The 23483-nt window shown below is 46.3% G+C and overlaps 4 protein-coding genes across 6 annotated transcripts in view; all 4 read right to left on the bottom strand.

Annotated features, from left to right (window-relative positions):
• Window positions 1-5895, bottom strand: part of SDR39U1 (short chain dehydrogenase/reductase family 39U member 1) — a 115654-nt gene extending 109759 nt beyond the window's left edge. The window contains exons 1-6 of one of the 3 annotated variants that reach the window (XR_011339143.1): window positions 5873-5895; window positions 3947-4053; window positions 3060-3142; window positions 2356-2477; window positions 1093-1236; window positions 234-902 (exon numbers count right to left, since the gene is read on the bottom strand). Coding sequence is in view for 2 of the 3 variants with exons in the window: in XM_069877050.1 (XP_069733151.1) it covers window positions 487-902; window positions 1093-1236; window positions 2356-2477; window positions 3060-3142; window positions 3947-4053; window positions 5873-5888 (888 nt within the window). In the remaining variant the exon portion in view is untranslated. Of the gene's footprint in view, window positions 1-32; window positions 903-1092; window positions 1237-2355; window positions 2478-3059; window positions 3143-3946; window positions 4054-5872 lie in introns of those variants that run through there. The other 2 variants (XM_069877050.1, XM_069877051.1) reach the window with 2 other exon arrangements.
• Window positions 5896-9053: 3158 nt separating this feature from the next.
• On the bottom strand, window positions 9054-10007 carry LOC138731010 (olfactory receptor 9S13-like). Its single transcript, XM_069876702.1, has one exon. The coding sequence runs from the start codon at window positions 10005-10007 to the stop codon at window positions 9054-9056; it is 954 nt and encodes a 317-aa protein (XP_069732803.1).
• Window positions 10008-15507: 5500 nt separating this feature from the next.
• Window positions 15508-16443, bottom strand: LOC138731009 (olfactory receptor 6Y1-like). The gene has a single exon (XM_069876700.1). It carries the CDS (start codon window positions 16441-16443, stop codon window positions 15508-15510), a length of 936 nt encoding a protein of 311 aa, XP_069732801.1.
• Window positions 16444-21747: 5304 nt separating this feature from the next.
• Window positions 21748-22671, bottom strand: LOC138731008 (olfactory receptor 6B1-like). The gene has a single exon (XM_069876699.1). The coding sequence runs from the start codon at window positions 22666-22668 to the stop codon at window positions 21748-21750; it is 921 nt and encodes a 306-aa protein (XP_069732800.1). The 5' UTR covers window positions 22669-22671.
• Window positions 22672-23483: the final 812 nt, after the last annotated feature.

The following is a 23483-nucleotide window of genomic DNA, read 5'->3' as shown; positions in this document are numbered from 1 at the left end:
CCATACCCTATGAGACTGAGAAACACAAAGCAGAAGAGCATAATGACGTCTTTGTGTGACCATGGGGAAAAAGACATGGGGAAAAATAGGAATAAAGATTTCCAGTAACATGGAGAACACCTGAACATCTCTTTCCTGCTGCCACCCTGGTCTCTCAGGTGACCAGACATTACAGCCCCCCTCACCGCTGCTCTACAGGCAGCTCACACATGCTGTGGCACAGGGAAGATGACAGACTCAGCAGTCACAATCCTTAGAGGGGGTTTACACTCTTCCTCAAAAGCAGGTGATGTGGAAATTGCAGATGGCAGTAAGAGGAGTGACTCCTAAACTGTGGATGCTCAAAGGGAGACGGAGAAAATGTTGTTCACCCTCTCCGCACGGGGTCAGACAAGTGTCAAGAAGGAGCAGGGCTGCCCTCTTCCACCCAGGGGAAGGCAGGGAGCTCACAAAAACAGGGCCCAACCCAGCCCAACCAAGGAGTCCTCAAGCCACAATGTCCTTCAGAGCTCCAGACAGCTCAGGGAAGAGGAATTTGTAGCCGCTCTCCAGGGTGCGTTTTGGCACCACTCTCTGGCCCTCCAAGAGCATGGAGGCTCGCTCTGCACCAAAGACTGCGCGTACAACCCAGGCGGGCACTGGCAGCAGGGCTGGGCGCCCCAGGGCAGCAGCGAGCTCGTGAGCGAAGGTGCCATTGGAGGTGGTGCTGGAGGATGGAGAGACACCATTGAGGATGCCCCGCAGGGACTCGCTTTCCAGGGCATGACACACGATACCAGCCAGGTCCTGAATGTGGATCCATGGGAAGGGCTGGAGTCCAGAGCCCATGGGGCCTCCTAGTCCCAGACGGAAAGGCCAGATCATCTGAGAGATTGCACCGCCACCTCGGCCCAACACCACCCCTGTGAGGAGAACAGAGTGAGAACAAGAATCACATCGCTCCAAAGAACAAAACCCCTATCATCCCCAGGAATCAATCCTTAGAGGGCTGGACTGGAACAGCACCCCAAAAAGGAGAAGCACAAGACCTGATGTCCTCCTCCCTCCTTTTCCCCCTTTTGCCCCAGAGCCACCCTGAACACCCCGTCTCACCAGATCTCACTACAACACCACGAGTCGGGCTCCCAGGGATGAGAGCTGCAGCCTCCCAGGAGCTCACCAAGCGCGAGAAGAAGTCAAAATCACCCCCGGAACTGTCCTCGGTGTACTCGGCGGTGGGGCTAGGGCGGTAATAGCCTGCAGGTGCAACAGCAGAAAGAGAACCAGGGTTGACTCATGACACCAGCTTCTCCCTCCCCAAAACACAGCCTCTCCCCTGCCTCCAGGAGCCCAGAACTCCATCACTCCATCAGGGACATCCCAACATGAACAGTGCATGGTCTCTCTGATGGCAATGCTGACAGGTTTTGGACAAGTACAGCAGGATGCACCAATACTCAGGCTGGGCAGGCAGCCCCAAGAACCAAATATACCAGCAAGCAACACACAGAAATGCATGTGCTCATGTGCTCTGAAATAGGGCATCACAGATTCTGAACTGTGGTAGATTGCAAGCAAAAATGCAAAACTGGAGATATACAGGAGACTTCAGCTGAGGCTCTGCTCAGCCAGACAGGGTGTACAGGATGCCTAAAGACATTCACAGGAAAATAGAGAAAAGGTCCTGTCCAAGACAAAGCAGAGGGGACACAAATTCCGCTCCAGCAGGACCAAAAAGTGGATCAAGGCTTGCCTAAACACAGTGACACTGATGGCAAAAAAGTGGCATTTCAAGGCAACACATAGAATCATAGAATCATCAGGTTGGAAGAGACCCACCGGATTATTGAATCCAACCATTCCTATCAAATACTAAATTACGACCCTCAGCGCCTCGTCCACCCGTCCCTTAAACACCTCCAGGGAAGGTGACTCAACCCCCTCCCTGGGCAGCCTCTGCCAGGGACCAATTACCCTTTCCATGAAAATTCTTTTCCTAATGTCCAGCCTGAACCTCCCCTGGTGGAGCTTGAGGCCATTCCCTCTTATCCTGTCCCCTGTCACTTGGGAGAAGAGCCCAGCTCCCTCCTCTCCACAACCTCCTTTCAGGGAGTTGGAGAGAGCAATGAGGTCACCCCTCAGCCTCCTCTTCTCCAGGCTAAACAACCCCAGCTTTCTCAGCTGCTCCTCATAAGGCCTGTTCTCCAGCCCCCTCACCAGCTTCGTTGCTCTTCTCTGGACTCACTCCAGAGCCTCAACATCCTTCTTGTGGTGAGGGGCCCGGAACTGAACACATGTCCCCCCAGAATTTTTTATCCTGGAGGTACACCTCTCCAGGTCAGCATCAGTCACATCTTGGCTAGGCCCATCCAATACCTACGCCGGTGACGACGACCCAAGCCCGGGGGGGCTGTTGAGCCTCAGCAATTGCTTTGGCCAAGGTCTTGGTGGTTTCAATCCGGCTGTTGAAGACTTCCCTGCAGAAGGCATCATCCCACCTGGAAAAGGAAAAGTCACTGATTATTCCCTAGGGACATCCAAGGAAACAACAGCAGCAAGCAGGGAGACAGCAGACACCAGCTCACAAGCACAGGATAGGTGACATGAGTTCCTCCCCACCCCACAACAGGGGGAGGACATGGGATTTTATTAAGATGTGGACTTCGGGAGATGGCGACTCTCCACTTCCCACAAAACACTGTGGGGTTTGGATTGTCTTAGGACAAAGGAAGAGCTGGATATCAAAGCTGTGTGTGGTGAATTCTTCCCAAGCTCCCACTGGAGGCATTTCTAAAACCAGCCTCATAGGACAGACTTTCGTTCTGATTTTGCATTATCTAAATGTAGGCATCTTGCGTGATCCTGGAAACCTGGAACTACCTTGAATGGCCTTCAACTGTCCATCCAGAAGGGAACCTGTATTCCAAAGGTCTCACAGAACATATCAACCCCACAGAAATTGAGGACCGAGATGTCAACAGTTGGGTAACCCAAGTGCTTCTACCCTTCCACACTCTCTGGAAACCCTGGGCTGTCTTGCCTTCACCATGCCCCAACAGCACTGCAGGAGATCAAGTTACCTGCGGAAAGGGTTGAGGACATTTTCACCAGCCAAGTTCACCACAGCATCACACAAGGGCAGCCCAGAGTGAGACAACTCTTCCTAAGGAGGAGTAACAGAGCCATCACACTCCCAGCCTCTCCTCCGCTCCAGCCTTCCCAACGGCCAACCAGGGTGAGTCCTAAGAACTCCAGCTAGCTCCTTCATAGAATCATAGAATCACCAGGTTGGAAAAGACCCACCAGATCATCGAGTCCAACCATTCCCATCAATCACTAAACCATGTCCCTCAGCACCTCGTCCACCCGTCCCTTAAACCCCTCCAGGGAAGGTGACTCAACTCCCTCCCTGGGCAGCCTCTGCCAGAACCTCCCCTGCTGGAGCTTGAGGCCATTCCCTCTCGTCCTGCCCCTGTCACTTGGGAGAAGAGCCCAGCTCCCTCCTCTCCACAACCTCCTTTCAGGTAGTTGGAGAGAGCAATGAGGTCTCCCCTCAGCCTCCTCTTCTCCAGGCTAAACACCCCCAGCTCTCTCAGCCATTCCTCCTAAGGCCTGTTCTCCAGCCCCCTCACCAGCCTCATTGCTCTTCTCTGGACTCGCTCCAGAGCCTCAACATCCTTCTTGTGGTGAGGGGCCCAGAACTGAACACAGGATTCAAGGAGCGGTCTCACCAGTGCCGAGTACAGAGGTAGGAGCACAAGCATGAATGGAGAAAGTTTTGTTCCTTGGAGCTGCTGCAGCCCTCATCCCAAAGACTACAACCCGTGGAGCACCCATGAGCCCGAGTCCATCCACAGCAGCCAGATTCCCAGCTGCTGACACCCTGTATGCCATGGCAGCCAGGGCAAGCGGGCTAGTCCCCCCATCCTGGCAGGTCCTCCTTGATGCCCCCACTCTTCTCTCATACCCAGGTGATCCGGTCTTGGCCCCCTTGCCGGGAGACGAGTGTGACTCCATGCCCACGGCTCCGCAGCAGCTGGGTCAGGGCTGAGCCCACGAACCCACTTCCCCCACCTAGGAGAGAGAATCATAGAATAATTTGTTTGGAAAAGACTTATGAGATCATAGAGTCCAATTATACTTGTCCACTACTAGACCAGATCCCTGAACAACTCATCTGACCATCTTTTAAACTCCTCCAGGGATGAAGACTCCACAACTGCCTTGGGCAGCCTCAGCCAGGGCTTCACCACTCTGTTGGTGAGAAAATTTTTTCCTAACATCCAGTCTAAACCTCCCCTGGTGCAACTCCAGGCTGTTTCCTCACATTCTATCCCTTGCTACTTGGGAGAAGGGACCAGCACCCACCTCACCACAATCTACTTTCCAGGACCTGCGCTGAGCAATAAGGTCTCCTGTCAGCCTCCAGACTAAACAGCCCCAGGTCCCTCAGCCACTCCCAGAACCATGGGCTCCAGCCCCTTCCCCAGCTCCATTGCCTTCTCTGGAAGCGCTCCAGCCTATCAATGTCCTTCCTGCAATGAGGGCCGCAAAACTGAATTCAGGATTCGGGGTGTGACCAGTGTTGAGTGCAGGGGGATGATCCCCCCCTGCTCCTGCTGGCCACCTCATGGCTGATCTAAGCCAGGTGCTGTTGGGCACCTTGGCCCCCTGGGCCACTGCTGGATCAACTGGCACCTCTTTCACCAGACAAAGAGAATCACAGAATCCCTAGGTTGGAAAAGACTTTTGAGATCGAGTCCAACCGTGCCTGTCCACTGCAGAACTGATCCCTTCATCTGCCCATCTTTTAAACCCCTCCAGGGATGGGGAATCCACCACCACCCTGGGCAGCCTCTGCCAGTGCCTGAGAACCCTTGTGGTGAAGGAATCGTTCCTGATGTGCAATCGGAATCTGCCCTGGGGGCAACTTGTGGCCATTTCATAGAATCATAGAACCATAGAATCACCAGGTTGGAAAAGACCTCTTAGATCATCGAGTCCAACCATTCCTATCTGCCACTAAACCATGTCCCTGAGCACTTCATCTACCTGTCTTTTAAATACCTCCAGGGATGGTGATTGAACTCCCTCCCTGGGCAGCCTCTGCCAGGGACCAATGACCCTTTCTGTGAAAAGTTTATTCCTGATGTCCAATCTGAACCTTTCCTGGCGCAGCTTGAGGCCCCTTTTCCTGTCCCCTGTCCCTTGAGAGAAGAGCCCAGCTCCCTCCTCTCTACAACCTCCTTTCAGGTAGTTGTAGAGAGCACTGAGAATCCTAGAATCATAGAATAGTCTGGGTTGGAAGGGACCTCAAAGCCCATCCAGTCCCACCCGCTGCCATAAGCAGGGACACCTCCCACTGGATCAGGGGCTCCAAGCCCCATCCAGCCTGGCCTTGAACCCCTCCAGGGATGGGGCAGCCACCCCTGCTCTGGGCAGCCTGGGCCAGGGCCTCCCCACCCTCACTGTGAAGAAATCCTTCCTTATATGAAGCCTAAATCTGCCCCTCAACCGTTTATGCACATTCCCCTTGTTGTATCACCACAAGCCTTTGTAAACAGTCCCTCCCCAGATTTCCTGGAGCCCCTTTCAGGTACTGGAAGGTCGCTCTAAGGTCTCCTCAGAGCCTTCTCTTCTCCAGGCTGAACAACCCCAACTCTCTCAGCCTGTCCTTGTACAGGAGGTTCTCCAGCCCTCAGATCATCCTTGTAGCCTCCTCTGGGCCTGCTCCAACAGCTCCATCTCCTTCTGATGTTGAGGATTCGCGTCGAGCTCCTCACCGACTAGCACCCCCACGTCCTTCTCTGCCGAGAAGGAACCCCAGAGCCTTTTCCACCGGGAAAACAGGGATCGAACCGTGTCCCTCCCCCTCTCCCTCCGCAGCGCTCACCCAGCAGCACCCGCATGGCCGCCTGGAACCGCCCCCTAAAGAACCGCCCCTATACAGCCACCCCTTATAAAATCGCCCCCCTAGAACCGCCCTCTAGAACCGCCCCCTATAGAACCGCCCCCATAGAGCCGCCCCCTATAGAGCCGCCCCCATAGAGCCGCCCCCTATAGAGCCGCCCCCATAGAGCCGCCCCCTATAGAACTGCCCCTATAGAACCGCCCCTATAGAACCGCCCCCTATAGAACTGCCCCTATAGAACCACCCCCATAGAACCGCCCCCATAGGGCCGCCCCCTATAGAACCGCCCCTAGAGCCGCCCACTATAGAACCACCCCCATAGAGCCGCCCCCTATAGAACCACCCCTATAGAACCGCCCCCATAGAGCTGCCCCCTATAGAACCACCCCTATAGAACCGCCCCCTATAGAACCACCCCTATAGAACCGCCCCCATAGAGCTGCCCCCTATAGAACCACCCCTATAGAACCGCCCCCTATAGAACCACCCCCATAGAGCCGCCCCCTATAGAACCGCCCCCATAGAGCCACCCCCTATAGAACCGCCCCCATAGAGCCGCCCCTATAGAACTGCCCCCATAGAGCCGCCCCCATAGGGCCGCCCCCATAGGACCTCCCCTATAGAACCGCCCCCTACAGAACCGCCCCTATAGAACCTCCCCTATAGAACAGCCCCCATAGAGCCGCCCCCTATAGAACCGCCCCTAGAGCCGCCCACTATAGAACCACCCCCATAGAGCCGCCCCCTATAGAACCACCCCTATAGAACCGCCCCCATAGAGCCGCCCCCTATAGAACCGCCCCTATAGAGCCACTCCCTATAGAACCGCCCCCAGAGCCTCCCCCTATAGAACCACCCCTATAGAACCGCCCCCTATAGAACCACCCCCATAGAGCCGCCCCCTATAGAACCGCCCCTATAGAGCCACCCCCTATAGAACCGCCCCCAGAGCCTCCCCCTATAGAACCACCCCCATAGAGCCGCCCCCTATAGAACCACCCCTATAGAACCGCCCCCTATAGAACCACCCCCACAGAACCGCCCCCTATAGAACCGCCCCCAGAGCCGCCCCCTATAGAACCACCCCCATAGAGCCGCCCCCATAGAGCCGCCCCCACAGAACCGCCGCTATAGAGCCACCCCCTATAGAACTGCCCCATAGAACCGCCCCCCCCATCCCCCTCCCTCCACGAAACGCTGAGGATAATTGGGAAGAATTAACTGTGTGAATGCCCAGCAGCCTCTGAGCTCAGTCCGGCCTCTCTCCTGTCTGTATTCTCCATTATTTATCGCTGCTAGAGGCTCCAGGAGAGCGTTCCAGCAGAGAACACTTTGGTCCTTCAGGGCTCCTTACGAGCAATAAAGACTCCAAGTCCAAACTCTGTGAAATCATAGAAGAGTTTGGGTTGGGACCTCAAAGATCATCTAATTCCAACCCCTGCCATGGGCACAGACACCTCCCACTGGATCAGGTTGCTCCAAGCCCCATCCAACCAGACCTTGAACACCTCCAGCGATGCGGCAGCCACAACTTCCCTGGGCAACATGTTCCAGGGCCTCCCCACTCCCATCGTGAACAAATTCCTCCTTAAATCCACTCTAAATCTCCCCCTCTCCAGTTTAAAGCCATTGCCCCTAGTCCTATCACTACATGCCTTTATAAAAAGTCCCGCTCCAGATTTATTGTACAACCCCGTCAAGTACTGGAAGGTCTCTCTAAGGTCTCCTCGGAGTCTTCTCTTCTCCAGGCTGAACAACCCCAACTCTCTCAGCCTGCCCTCGTTTGCGAGGTGCTCCAGCCCTCGGATCTGGACTTCATCAAAAGAAGCGTAGCCAGCAGGAGGAGGGAGGGGATTCTGCCCCTCTATTCTGCTCTCATGAGATCCCACCTGGAGGATTGTGTCCTCCAGGAGGAAGGAGAGGAGGAAGGAGATGGAGCTGTTGGAACAGGTCCAGAGGAGGCTACAAGGATGATCCGAGGGCTGGAGCACCTTCCATATGAGGACAGGCTGGGAGAGTTGGATTTATTCAGCCTGGAGAAGAGAAGGCTCTGAGGAGACCTCATATCAACCTTCCAGCATCTGAAGGGGGGTGTACATTAAGGCTGGGGAGGGACGTTTATAAAGGCTTGTAGTGATAGGACAAGGGGGAATGGGTACAAACTGGAGAGGGACAGATTTAGACTAGATATAAGGAGAAAATAATTCACAATAAGGGTGAGGAGGCACTAGAACAGGTTCCCCAGAGAAGTGGTGGTTGCCCCATCCCTGGAGGTGTTCAAGGTCATTCTGGATGGGGTTTGGAGCAACTGGATCCAGCTGAACTGTAGATGGCAGGGGTGTTGGAAGTACATGATCTTTAAGGTCCCTTCCAACCCAAACCTTTCTATGATTCTGAACCACTGCAAGCAGCTCTAAAGTCAAATTAAAACATAATATATTCATGTCAGTTTGTGTTGTTATGAGCTTATCTGTCACAGAGAAAAAGCTCCCATCCTATTACAAACTCTCATACAAGCCAGGACACAAACACATGGAACCAGAATTCAGCTGTGTATTAATTTTTTGGGGTTTTTTAGAGAACACTTCAGACATGAGATTGCTATCACCCATCAATGCTTGATGGTTGAAATCTGAATTTCAGTGGTTCCACTCATTTCTAAGAAAAAGCTTTATAGGCAAAATTGGAAAAGTATAGTTTAAAAAAATGTGGAGTCCAGGACATATGGATCATTCAGTTCACTCTCAACTGACCTAGTTTCTCTTCGGAGGTTTACAGGGAGAATGTCTCCACCTGAACTGCCCATGTTCCACTGCATAGAAATAAGGCACTGCCAGAGTCAGAGGTTTTGTCCTATTTCAGACTTTTAATACACAATTGGATTAATTATGGCTTTAAAATGCTCATGCCTTTTGATTGGTTACAAATAATTCTGTATTACAGCTCAGATGGATTGTAAGTGCCTAAATCTGGTTAATTGAATCTACATCTTCACTTGACCTAATTCTCCTAGATTTCCTTAAACCTCCTGCTCTCATCCATGACACTGACCATCTATAATCATGAAAGATTCTTGAAAGCAAGACCTGAAGTCCCTTGATGACCCTTGTTTTCTGTTCTAAATATCTCCGTAGTGAATTGGACACTGTGGTCATTCCCATCTTTAGTGACGGGGCTGAAAAAAGCCTTTCTTTTTGAACTGTTTTTTCAGAGACCCTTTCACCTCATGGTTTCGGAGGGTGTAGATGAAAGGGTTTATCATGGGAACGACAACGGTGTAGAGGACAGAGGTGATGTTGCTTTTGTCAGGTGAAGATGCAACCCCAGGCTGAGCATACATGAAGAAGACAGACCCAAAAAACAAGCTGACGGCCAGAATGTGAGAAGAACAAGTGGAGAAGGCCTTGCGCCTGCTCTCAGCTGAAGGCATTCGGACAATTGTGAGGATGATATAACCATAGGAGATAAAAACCACCAAGGCAGTGCCCACAATAATTGATCCACACAGAGCCAGCATGACTATTTCATTGACAAGTATGTCCGAGCAGGAGGCATGCATCACTGCAGGAACGTCACAGAAGAAGTGGTTTATTTCTTGGAGCCCACAAAAGGTCAAACTGAATGTAAAGCCTGTCTGGATGGTGCAGTTGATGCAGCCTGACAGATAAGAGCCCATCACCATGAAAACGCAAAGCCTTTTATTCATAACGATTGGGTACATCAGTGGATAGCAAATGGCACAGAAGCGATCGTAAGCCATCACGGCGAGGAAGAAGGCTTCCGTTGTGCCAAAGAGAGAGAAGAAGAACATTTGAGATGCACAGCCACTGTAGGAAATTAGTCTTCTACCCATCGAGAAGGTCAGTGCTGCTTTGGGAGTGATGACAGAGGAATAGCAGATGTCCAAGATGGACAAGTTCTGCAGGAAGAAGTACATGGGGGTGTGCAGGTTGGAGTCTGTTCTAATGATGAGAATCATGCAGGCATTTCCTACCACAGTGACAACATACATCACTGAGAAGAGAACCGAGAGAAGCCATTGCGATCCTGGATGTGATTTGAACCCACTTAGCACGAACTCTGTTATCTTGGTGTGGTTTCCCATGTTTCCTTTCATATCATGTTCTAATAAGAAATGAGGTTGCGGTGGATTTCAGGGCTTTTCCTGGAGAAGCTGTCAGAGGAATAAGGTAAACAGTGAGATGTATGGAGCGTAAGAAATATCAAAACCAGAGAGGCAGATGGAAAACCATGGAAAATGGTTTCATCTCTCATATCTGAGGATTTTTCTAATATATTAATTTACAGATGAACCTATTACCTTGCTGTACTCTCTCCAGCACAAAGAAACGCTCTGCCCACAGCTCATCCAATCTCATTTACAGAGCAACTTTACAATCAGCCAAGAAACAGGCATTTAATTCTAAAATCTGTCTAGAGAACTATCTCAGATGTAACTGGGCAGAAAAATCTCACCCTAAGATTTCAGATAGGCCACAAAAGATTGCTCTCCCCTCAGCAAAAGAACAAATGCACGTGCTTTTTCAGTAGAGGCAAAGAAATTTAACAAAATATGGTCCAAGAAATGCATGAAAACAGTGTGGATAATTTAAAAAAAAAAAAAACTGAGAAAAACTGATTTTTTATTTTTTTTTTTTTTTGCTGGAACAAATACTTGGAACATTTGCATTTGGAACAAATCTTCAGATTTCCTAAACAATTTTTCTCTGTTGGAACGTTTACTTCATAAAGGATGTCCAAAAGAATATTAATTGACATAATACTTCAAGTACCTCTGAGTCACTTTGTTTCATAAGTTAGGTGTCATCTCACCTAGGCTTGGAGATACAAGGTCCAACACAAAAAAAAAACCCAGATTGAGCCTGTAGCTTTTTAAATAAAGAAGATTCCTTAAACAAATAAAGAAAATGAACCACAATCACCTTAACAACTGAAAGTGGGTCAGTTCCCTTCGGAGCTGACCCATGGCTGTATCCAACACCACCAACATCCAAAACAATTCCTCAATCATTTCTGAACAGATATTGAGGATCTCCCTCAGGTTTGTTTTCACATCTTCTCCTGACAAACAATGGGTTCCTGTGAGCACTGACTGGATCTTTGGGATCTCTTCACCACCAGCCTCAACCAAGAAAAGAAACGTTTCTTTGAGGATTGTGCGAGCAACACCAAGTATGTGGAAGAATAATTGGGACTAAGACAAAGCATGAAGCTGGTACCAAGTATATCAGAATAAACATGATTAAAAGACCAGATGTTCCAGACAAGACACACGAAATAATGAATCTTGAGTGTGTGAGAAAGTCAGGCTGGGAAAACATGTCTCTCCATTGACACCTAAGGAAGTCACAGCTAGTGATTCAGTGTGGATGAAGATGTATAGAGATGTATGAAGCTGGGTGGTACAAATCCCCATCCAGTTGCTGATATTTTCTTTGCTCTGTTGTCATTTTCATTAGATGCATTATCATAACATTCATGTACCTAATTTTTTTTAAACATCGATTTGATTTTTAATACAATACTTAACCCTTCTCTTTATAATCTTTGAAATGTGCCCTCTACTCTGGGTGCCCTCAGAAGACGTATTTACTTCTTTGTTTCTTTTCTTGTTTGATCATGTCTCATAGAAAAGGAAATAAATTTGGAGAAAGAACTTCTCTTTGCATAACCTTGCTCATCAAATATTTTGGCCAGTTTCCTTTGGGCATTTTGTGTACAGAGAACCTAACTTCAGACACTCGAGGTCACACATCTGGTCAAAGCCAATTGTCTACAGTTTCTTCTGTCATCAAATCTTCCTTTATTGCCAAAAGAGAGAATGAGCTGCATCCACAGTGTGAATTTTTGAGCATACCTGTTTGAATTGTGGAGGTAAAACAGTCCCTTAGAGGTATCTATCTTCATTAGAAAATGAATCAACCTAGCAAGAAAATGAGAAGAAAAAAGACCTTTATCCATAAAAGTCAAAAGGAAAATGTCACTATTGTACATCAGTGCAATCAATTGTTTGATGGATGTGTGGTCCAGTCTGACCTAGTTGTCCTTCTTTTTAAGTCTTTATTTTTATCCTGGTTTTATCAATGATTTAAATGTAACAGATACAAACTTATGGAAAAGTTTCATAATAAACAAACATCTTTTCAGTGGAAAAATGTCCTATATGGAATGAGAATATTGTGGAAATAACAATTGCTACTGCTTTAAGGAAATGGCTTTTTTAAACAGGCCAACAGAAACCTAAGCTAAGAGCAAAGCTGCTGGCATTGATTTTATGCCAATGATTCACTTGAGGTCTGAAGATGTCTCTGGAATTGTCTGTCTCCCTATTGATCAAACAGAAAATCTACAGTGACTAATGTAGACCCATTAAATATTGGCTTATCATTAATGGACATGCTGTCCAGAAGATCTAACTGCATTCATGAGACCTGATTACTCTCAGTGCTATGGAATCAGAATAAGGATATAAACTATTTTTTAGCCAATTCTATTGCTTAAGTGAGCAAAGTGAAGCTCAGTCTTCACACAAAGCAATACGCTTACCTTGTAGCAGTGTGATCAAAGCCAAGGGCAGTTCTTGGTGTTCAGAATTCTTGAACAAATTGCCAAAAACACTGAGCATTTTTTGTACTCGACTAATTTTTTGATAGTCCTTGTCAGCAGCCTCTCATCTCACTGGCTGTGCAGCCAGACTCCTCAGCGTGATGCTCACATCGACTTTAATAGATCTGCATAGGATCACTGGGGATTCAGCTTCCAGAGCCGTAGATCTTCGTAGCAGGCAGCTGAAGCCCAGATGAGATATTTTTCCCTTGTGACATTCCTTTGCCTGCAAAAGAAGAAAAAACAAAAAGAAATGCCAAACAATAAAAGTAAAGTGTTTTTTCTTCTGTGTTAAACGGGTTTTGTTTTGAAAGATGGTTTTAAATAAACCTGCATCAAAAGAAGCCTGGCCAGCAGGTCAAGTGAGGTGATTCTGCCCTTCTATTCCTCTCTTGTGAGACCTCATCTGGAGGATTGTGTCCGGTTCTGGAATCCTCAGCATAAGAAGGAGATGGAGCTGTTGGAACAGGTCCAGAGGAGGCTACAAGGATGATCTGAGGGCTGGAGCACCTTCCATACGAGGACAGGCTGGGAGAGTTGGGGTTGTTCAGCCTGGAGAAGAGGAGGCTCTGAGGAGACCTTATAGTGACCTTCCAGTATCTGAAAGAAGTGTACATTAAGGCTGAGGAGGGACTTTTTATAAAGGCTTGTAGTGATAGGACGAGGGGGAATGGGTACAAACTGGAGAGGGACAGATTTAGGCTAGACGTAAGGAGAAAATACATCACAATGAGGGTGAGGAGGCACTAGAACAGGTTCCCCAGAGAAGTGGTGGTTGCCCCATCCCTGGTGGTGTTCAAGGCCATTCTGGATGGGGTTTGGAGCAACTGGATCCAGCGGAAGGTGTAACTGTAGATGGCAGGGGGATTGGAAGTACATGAGCTTTATGATCCCTTCCAACCCAAACTGTTCTATGATTCTGAACCACTGCAAGCCGCTGTGAAGTTGAATTCAAGCATATTATCTTCATGTCAGTTTGTGTTGTTATGAGCTTATCTGTCACAGAGAAAAAGCTCCCATCCTATCACAAGCACTCATGCAGGCCAGGACACAAACACATGGAACCAGAATTCAGCTGTGTATTACTTTTTTATTTTTAGAGAGCACTTCAGACACAAGATTGCCATCACCCGTCAATGCTTGATGGTTGGAACCTTATAGCAACCTTCCAGTACCTGAAAGTGGCTACAGGAAAGCTGGAGAGGGACTGTTCATAAAGGCTAGCAGTGACAGGATGAGAGGGCACGGGTATAAATTGGAGAGGGGCAGATTTAGGCTTGATGTTTTTCTCCCACTTCCTACTGAGAGGAGAGTGAGTGGGTGGTTGTTTGGGACTTAGCTACCTTCAGGGACTGAACTACGACTAACACACAGGTCTCATCCTGGCTGTCTTTCAAGCCCACTAAAGAAACAGACACCTTTGGAGAATGTTTTGTACATCTATATGTTAAAGATAAATAGAATAAATGTCCTCCGGGGGTGGTAAATCATGTCCATGAATAGTAAAGGAGCCCAGGGCAGTTTGCTTAGATGTCTAATTAGACATTAGATTTAGATGTCTAATTTGTAGGATATATTAGAAGAATCCACACTTGTGGAGAACTTTGTGGCTTTTGATCTGAAATGTAAAACTAAAGAAATACTGGATTTGGGGGTTTATTTCGGGGTTTATCCTTTCCTATGATGTGGTTCAAACATGCACACTCGTATTGTATCAATTACCTATTTTCCCATCACACTGGGAATACAGCAGCACCTTATATTTCTTGTGATTGCTTCCCGGTATGGTTAACTTGGAGGTCTTCTTAACACTTCTCCTTAAAATTGTGTTCACATGCTCAAAAAGTCTTGTTTGGATCCGTTTTAACCATGACAACGGTATACACACAGCACGTTTTTCCAGCAAGTGTCTTAAGGTCTCCTCCCTGGGAAGATGGGTGCGCAAGATCTGGAAAATCTGCCTGCTCCTACAGAGCATATAATATCAGGAATATCTCAGTTATGAGCTCAAACCCACATTTAACATGGTCATAGAGAGATGCACTCAGCTGACAGGCATTTATATTGTTTTATTTGTTACAGCGTATTAAACTTTTTGAATCACTGTGATGTCCTGAGCAAGGAGTAGATCTCACAAGCATCTTCTTACCTAGAGAGACCTAGATCTGAGAATCAGTTTTTCTCACAGATAATCAGCGTTTGACTCAGATACATCAGCTGTGTCTCTCAGCTCCTTCATAACTGCATCAGCCTGCAGTCTGAGAGTCAGAGCTTAAGGTCACGACTCCTGCTGGAATACTGTTAGATCCAAGGCTCCTGCAGCCTTAAGGAAACATGAAAGTGACCTATCCTGGCAGTTGCATCTGAATTTCTTCTTGGAGTGAATTATTTCTTGTGTCCTGGGTACAATAAGGTTATTCAGGTACCGGGGCCCTTGTGTGAACCAGCAAATGAGTCCAAGTCTCACTGTAATTATACCACAGGGGCTTTTCCCATTGAACTCCCTCTATTGCTATGTTAGAAAAGCTGCCTCCTTCAGAGGGTGTTTCATTTTATCCTGTCAGTTGTGGAAATTGTTTCCTTTTCCGCTGCCTCTTTCCAGGGGCAGTAACAGGATCTCAGGGTAAATAAATTAGATATTTGCATTTTACATGCCTTTTATAGTCCCAACCAATATTTTCTGGACCTGGCAATCTATCCAGGGCAAACAAAATCCAAGGTTTGGTTTCTAATGGTGTTAAATGTTCTCTTTAAAACTTGGAGCAGTCATTCAGCTGAAGACTTCTGAGAGAGGTGTAGAATTGTAGTGGGGGAAAAAAAAACACAAGGAATAAAAAACCCTTCAAACCCATAGTGTACACATGGATCATACTTAGATTCATCATGTTCTGTTACTGGGTGCATGAGTAGGAGAGCTTCACTTCAGCATGGATTAAGGTCTGGACCTCCTGGCCTGTCTGGACCTTCATCAGCTTGAGCAAAGCCCCTTCTCAGGTATGTCTCATGCAGGCAAAAGTCTTCTTTAGGGCAAGCCTGACTTCTTTGTTTCTAAGGCAATATATGAGAGGGTTCAGAAGTGGCACAACTACCGTGTACATGACTGATACACACTTGTTCGCACTGTGGGTGTACATGACCTTAGGACGGGCGTAAGTGAAAAGAGTGGTGGAGTAGAACAATATCACTACGGTCAAATGGGAGGTGCAGGTGGAAAAAGCCTTTTGCCTCCCCTGAGAAGAAGGGACCTTCAACACGGTGAATATGATGCAGATATAGGAGGTGACCACAGTACACAGAGGCACCATGATGACAATCAGAGCCAGGATGAAGTCCACTAGCTCAGCTGAAGAAGAATCACTGCAGGAGATGTTCAGTAGGGGTGAAATATCACAGAAATAGTGATTGATTTTGTCTACATCACAGAAGGAGAGCTGGGCTATAAAGCTCAGCTTGATGGAAGAAGTGATCAAGCCACACATCCAACAGCCAGCTGTCAGCTGAGCACAGAGCTGATGATTCATGATGAGTGGATATTGGAGAGGTTTGCATATAGCCAAGAAGCGGTCGAAGGCCATCACAGCTAACAGAGTGTACTCAGTACAAACAAAAGTCACAAAGAAATATAACTGTGCCATACACCCATGGAATGAGATGTGTTTGTCTTGAGAGAAGAAATCTATAAGCATCTTTGGCTCAATGACAGAAACGTACCAGATCTCTAAGAAAGACAGATTTCCTAGGAAGAAATACATGGGTTTTTGCAGACTGTTGTTAGTGCGGATGATGAGAATGATAAGGAAGTTTTCCAGCACAGTGAATGAATAAGCCAGAAGTAAAGCAGAGAAGAGGAGTGGCTGCAGATCAGCAATGGAGGGAAAACCCAGCAGAATAAAATACGTGACACTGGTTTCATTCCTCCCACCCATTCTGTATGGGGAAAGAAGAACCTTTTCCACCTGTAATAAATTAATACAATGAAACCTCACCAGACAGGCTTAAATTCATAGCACTGCTACACCACCACTTAAGACATTGTAAAAGTTCAGATGCTTCTAGAAATTGTGTGAAATTCATCTACTCAATTCGGAATTTTTCATTGTAAATATGTAAGCATGCTTTTTACTTTAGACTTCATATCAATAAATAGGCATTGACAGTATTATCACATTTAAAACACTGGTCTAAAATAAGCAAGATTAAACTTGTTATCATTTTGTCCATCCAACATAAAGCAATGTTAGGTTATGAGCTTATAGATGAACACTTACTCTGCCAATATTTTAGTTTCTGCATCAATACATTTCTAAAGTTATACCATTAACCATCAGGGAAATGTGAAGCACCACGAGGATTTATTCAATCTGATGTTAAAAAACCTCCAAACATGTCTGAAGGACCCCATTAAAGGTTTCTATGGCCAGCTCTGAAGAGTCTTATATCTAGATAAAGCTTATTAAGATACAAAGGTACACATACCATCCAAGATACAGCATAATTGCAAGCTAATCGAGAATCATAGATAGAATCGTAGAATGCTTTGGGTGGAAAGGGACATTAAAGATCATCTAGTTCCAGCCCCCTTGCCATGGATCACCTCCCACTGGATCCGGTTGCTCCAAGCCCCATCCAACCTGGCCTTGAACACCTCCAGTGATGGGGCAGCCACCCCTGCTCTGGGCAGCCTGGGCCAGTTCCTCGCCATCCTCACAGGAAAACGTTTTTTCCCAAGATCTCATCTAAATCTCCCCTCTTTCAGCTTCAAACTGTCCCCCCTCATCCTATCCCTGCACTCCTCGACCAAGAGCCCCTCCCCAGCTTTCCTTTCAGTACTGGAAGCTGCTTTAAGGTCTCCTTGAAGCCTTCTCTTCTCTAGGCTACAGTTACAGTTCTTGATCTCATTCGTTTGTAGCTGACTCAGATTTTTCCTTAAAAAGTAAGAACACCTCAGCCAGTGGGATTAAAACCAAAACTATTCTCACTTCTGCAGTAGGAATTCAGGGTAGAATCCACCAACTTAGTTGATCCTGGAGAACATGATCAACAGAGAACAGAAGAAATGTAGGCTGTTGTGTCAGTTGCATGATTTGTACCAACACAGATAAATCGCTTTATTTATATTCAGTGTCTCATGAGATCTAACCTAGAAATTACAGATTGCCTCCCAGGGGAAGCAATCACAGAAAGAGGAGGGATTCTATTGTTTTCTCTGTGATTCCATACAGAGCAGAAGTAAGAAACTCTGAAAATGTCTAAGGTTTTGTCAGAGGCAGTGAACAAAAAAATAACCCCCGCTGATGTCTGCTGATAGGGCAGAGGGAAAAAAACACCAAAAAAACAACCCAAAAAGCCCTGAAGCAGAGGGTATTGCAGTTATTCACCAGAGGCTGAACTAGAAAAAGATTTTAGTGCTCTAAATCTGAATCCTTAGCTGGTAATCACTTATGGAGTAAGTAGTTTCTCCTACAGTGCAGTTACTTCTACAACCTTCGGGTCTATGAATGATCAAGCTCTGTATTTGCTGACTAGAACAGTAAATTACAAATATTATGTTAAATGATTCGTTCAACAGCAAAGATCTGTTAGAGAGACAACATCACTTTTTTGAGTCTTTCTCCATGGATGACACTGATACACAGAAACTCTGTTCAATACCTGTGTGCCTGGTTTAAGAACTCAATCAACTACAATGATTATTAACTAAAACTTCAGCTTCAAAGTGGAGTTTATACATATATTTACACTTAGGTTTATGTTAGATATAGGATTCACTTGTCCCAATTTAAACTCCCAATATGTAAGTATTTAAGACTGAGTTCAGCAACCTAAACACGGCAGTCTAGCGCTATTTGGGATGTTCTCAGTTCTCACTGGTTTCAACTTAAAGGAGTCCAAAACAGCAGAGACAAAGGAGTCCAGAAGGCAGTTTCAGTAAGCAGTTCATATATTTGCTCAGCTGGGTAGCTACTTGGATTCTTTTCATTGTACTGAGTTGGATTGTGTTCATACAACCTCAAAAAAACCCTCCGCACACACATAAACATGCACATTATATGTATTTGCATCTACACTGTAGACGCCTCAAATTAGGTTGGACTAATCCTGCTCCTGTCATCTAAGGTGCAACGAAAGCCCTGGACCATGTGCATATAAGTTCGTTTCTAGTGTCATTCTGGATGCCCTATTGTATCCAAATCATCTCTAAGGGGCTGAAAAATACTCTGCAAGACCTAGATGATGCCTTTAAGGAGCAGCAGCTGGAAACCAAAAAGGATGCTATGAAGCATGTAGCATATGTGCAGGACTAGGGCAAAGGAAACCGTGTATGGAAATACAGAATTTTCAGAATGGAAAATAGAAAGTTCTGTACCTAAGCCAAAACAACTACATAACTCAGGCTGAGAATCCATTGTGACAGCCTTGATGAAAAAGACCAGAGAGTTATGATGGATTCCAAACCAAATGACAAGCAGTAATCACTCTTACAGTAAATAAGGCAAATTGTATTCAAGGATGTAGAGATCACCCATTGTGCAGAGCTCATGTACTCGTTTTCAGTATTGAGCACCCTGGCTCAGGATGGGCTGAGAGAAACTGGAGAGAGTCCAGAAGAGGTCTACCAGTACGGCCAGCAGGGGTCTGGAGTATGGACACTAAGAATAGGGCTGGTCTTGTTTAATCTGATGAAGAGAAGGCTAAGAGCAGCCTGTAGCAACTCAAAGGAGAGCAACCTGGATTATAAAGGATTTTGGCTAAGCTTATTGTCTGCAAGGTCATTTCAAGAGGCACTAAGCACCCATGACTGTGCATCTAACCCACGTCCTAGAAATACCTTGACAATGCTGAAAGCTTTGACATCTTCTGCTCCCACTTGGGTGTTTAAACCCAGAGTCGAATCCCATTCATAAAGTTAGGTGAGATGAATACCAAACATCTGGGCTGGGCTGCAACCCTATTACTTGTCTGTGTATCTAAAGGTCAGCAGGAAGTTGAACTTGTCCTTCAAGTGGTGTTTTCGTAGTCATTAAACACAGGTTGTCAATCAGAAATCAGAGAATGGTTTTACTGAACTGTACTCACACTAGGTTGAGTGTAACTTCATAGAATCACAGAATCATGGGATGGTCTGGGTTGGAAGGGACCTTAAAGATCATCCAGTTCCACCCCCTGCCATGGGCAGGGACACCTCCCTCTGGGTCAGGCTGCTCAAAGCCCCATCCAACCTGGCCTTGAACCCCTCCAGGGATGGGGCAGCCACCACTGCTCTGGGCAACCTGGGCCAGGGCTTTCCCACCCTCACAGCAAAACATTTCTTCGTAGTATGCATTGTCATATCTCTCTATGTTGCACTATGAAATGCTGTTCACCTGGCTTTCTCTGTGTAAAGTCTACATTTACTATTTAGCGAATGTGGGTTAGGATTCTTCTGCAATGGAAAACTGGTTCTTTCCTCAAACAAAACAAAGCAGTGGTCCCATGGTTCTAATCAATTTAGAGTCAATTTGAGCTGGATGCAAAGATGAAACATCTCCTCCCTCTCACTCTGTCCACACGGTCCAATACTTTGAAACTACTGTGTCAGTCTTGGCATCTTTACTTGCTACATTTCATCTATTCTCCATCCTTCACATGCAGCGTAGTATCTCAGTCCCATGTAGAAGCATAACGATTACAAGCTGTAAGGTAATTCTTTGCTGTAGTATAAAAAATGTGAATTTTCAGGTTAACTTTTAAAGCTGTTACTGCATTTCCAGCTCAGTGAAGGGCCACAGGAAGGCAACAGCATCCTAGGACCTTGTGTTTGGGGATGCAGGCATCTTGCTTGTAACTGAATAAGACATAGGCGCAGTTGGGTTTGAAGTGTTTAAACCACAATGTCATTCTAAATAAATAAAGGAACAAGGAAATAAACAAATAAATAAAAAGGAAATCCTTAAAAGCAGCATATATTAAAATCCATGAAGAAAACTAGGGAGATCACATTGATGCTGTGGAACATAGATGTGGCGTGTTCCACACAAAACACACTTGCAGAAAACCTGGGTGAACAAAAGATGATCTAGTTCCAGCTCCCTGCCATGAGCAGGGACACTTCCAATAGATCAGGCTGCCCAAGCCACATCCAACCTGGTCTTGAACCCCTCCAGGGATGGGGCAGCCACAGCTTCCCTGAGCAACCTGTTCCAGTGCCTCAACACTCTCACAGCAAAGAAATTCCTCCTTATGTCTCGTCTAAATCTGCCTCTCTCCAGTTTATACCCATCAGCCCTCATCCTATCACCACAAGCCTTTATGAATAGTCCCTCCCCAGCTTTCTTGTAGCCTCTTCAGGGCTACAAGAGGACAGGCTGAGAGAGATGGGCTTGTTCAGCCTGGAGAAGAGAAGACTTCAGGGAGACCTTATAACAACCTTCCAGTACCTGAAAGGGGCTACAAGAAAGCTGGGGAGGGACTTTTTACAAAGGCTGTAGTGATGGGCCAAGGGGAATGACTCTAAATTGGAGAGGGGCAGATTTAGACTAGACATAATGAGTAATTTCTTCGCAATGAAGGTGGTGAGGCACTAGAACAGGTTGTCCCGGGAAGTTGTGGATGGCCTGTCCCAGGAAGTGTTCAAGGCCAGGTTGGATGGGCCTTGAGCAACCTGATCCAGTGGGAGGTGTCCCTGCCCATGGCAGTGGGGGTGGAATTAGATGATCTTTAAGGTCCCTTCTAACCAAAACCATTCTGTGATTCTATGATATCCCAGATATACCTTTGTATTCCCTTCAGTCTCCTCAGTCAAATCAGTAACTTCATTGTGCATAAGCCTTTATCAGAGAATAAAGATAATTTCATAGAATCACAGACTCATGGAATGCTTCCTATTGGAAGGGATTTTAAAGATCATCCAGTTCCACCCGTCCTGCCATGGGCAGGGACACCTCCCACTGGATCACGTTGCTCAAGGCCCCATCCAACCTGGCCTTGAACACCTCCAGGGATGGGGCAGCCACCACTGCTCTGGGCAAGGTAATAGGTAATATTTGAAAATAATGGGTAGAAAGGTGATTTCTTTTTAAGTGCTCATATATATGCCTCATCTTCTTGAGTTACCAGCATATCAGTGATTGCAGCTCCAAGTACCACCTAAGTCTTAAACCCTTTCCTTCTAGCTCTCATGCTTACTCTGTCTGTAAGGAACTGCCTTAAAGGTGGACATCAATGGGCTGAGAAACCTTGGGGGCAGCTGTCTAACACAAGATTTTTTTCAAAGCCCCTTTAATCTCCTGGTTCCTCAGGCAGTAAACGAAGGGGTTGAGCATGGGAGTTACAGTAGTGTACACAACAGACACCAGTTTGTTTAAGTCGAAAGGGTGGATTCTCTTGGGCCGGGCGTACATGAAAAGAGTAGCTGAAAAGAAAATAGTGACTACAGTGAGGTGAGAAACACACGTGGAGAAGGCTTTCTTCCTGCTCTGGGCTGCGGGGATATGCAGGATGGTGTTGATAATGTATATGTAGGAGATAATCGTGACAGAGAGGGGAACCAACAAGATGAGCAAGGCCAGGATGAAATCCACTATTTCAGCTACTGTTCTGTCGGCGCATGACATGTTCAGCAAGGGGCTAATGTCACAGAAGAAGTGGTTGATGACATTGGAGCCACAAAAAGACAGCTGAGAGATGAAAAATACTTTCAGCATGGAAGCCGAGAAGCCGATGAGCCAGGAGCATGTGGCTAGTTGCATGCAGAGCTGGTGGTTCATGATGACTTGATAGCGCAGGGGGTTGCAGATGGCCACGTAGCGATCGTAAGCCATGACTGCCAGGAGGACACATTCAGTACAAATAAGAGAGCTGAAGAGGTACAGCTGGGTCATGCAGCCTCCAAAAGAGATACTCTTGTTTTCCACAAGAAAATTTAAAAGCAGTTTGGGGATGATGACTGAGACGTACCAAACTTCCAGGAAGGAGAGGTTGCTGAGGAAGAAATACATGGGCTTCTGAAGCTGATGGTTCATCTTTACCAAGATAATTATAAGCGTATTTTCCGAGATGGTCAACATGTAGGCCACAAGGAATATCACAAAGAGAAATATCTGAAGTTCCATGATGGTTGGAAACCCCAAGAGGATAAAGTCCTGGATTTTTGTGCTGTTTTTCTGCTTCATAGCAAAAACCATAGCCTGAAGATTCAGAGAAAAAGTAAATGCAATAGAAGAGAAAACATATGAAATGTGGTTAAAATCAAAGAAGTAGTGAGAAGAACTGCAGAGGAAAAGAAATATTGCATGTTGAACAAAAGAAAAAAGAATGATGATAAAAAAAAGGGAAAACATGAGGAGAGGGAGAGGAGAAAGAACATTATTACATTCAGATCATACACCTTCTTAAGAAATAAGAACAAATTCAATATGATATTTTGATATATGTTTCATAATTAGTGGCCTTGATTCTTAATGAAATCTGTAGGAGTTGAATGCCCATAGAAGAGCTGGATGCTCAGTTCTCTTTTACTTGCAGGGGATACTGGATATCCAGAATGCATCTGCGTGGCTTAGGCATTTGGACTTAGTTCTGCAAATCCAAGTCATTCCTGTGCTGCCTGTGGAATAGAGCTCAGTCCTCACTGCATCTTCCCAGCATAGGAAGCCTCAACATATTAATTAAATGTATTTTCAGAGAGCAGAATGTGTTATTCTAAATAAAGCTTTCAGGGAAGACAAATTATTTGTTTGGAGGAATGTAGTTCAATGTGGCTCTTCCCCTCCCACTCCCTGTTTTTCCTTTTCTCTTCTTATACACTTTTTTAAAAAATTTGATGAGCTACTTTTCAGGTATAATTCTCAATTTCTACAGGTCAAAATTGAAAAGGAACCCCCTCCCCCCCCGCCCTTCATACTGGAAAATGCACATTTCTGTCCTTAAACCATTGCACCCTATAGGAAAAGAAATGCTTTTTTATCTTGTTTCAAATTCCTACCAG

The sequence above is a fragment of the Phaenicophaeus curvirostris genome, chromosome 26, assembly GCF_032191515.1.
Source record: "Phaenicophaeus curvirostris isolate KB17595 chromosome 26, BPBGC_Pcur_1.0, whole genome shotgun sequence".
Classification (NCBI taxonomy): Eukaryota; Metazoa; Chordata; class Aves; order Cuculiformes; family Cuculidae; genus Phaenicophaeus; species Phaenicophaeus curvirostris.
The sequence above is the reverse complement of the archived record's forward strand: the minus strand, read 5'-3'. Positions and strand labels throughout refer to the sequence as shown.

Coding starts and splice junctions, on each gene's coding strand:
- LOC138731010 (XM_069876702.1), bottom strand. CDS start 10,007: ATGAAAGGAAACATGGGAAACCACACCAAGATAACAGAGTTCGTGCTA.
- LOC138731009 (XM_069876700.1), bottom strand. CDS start 16,443: ATGGGTGGGAGGAATGAAACCAGTGTCACGTATTTTATTCTGCTGGGT.
- LOC138731008 (XM_069876699.1), bottom strand. CDS start 22,668: ATGAAGCAGAAAAACAGCACAAAAATCCAGGACTTTATCCTCTTGGGG.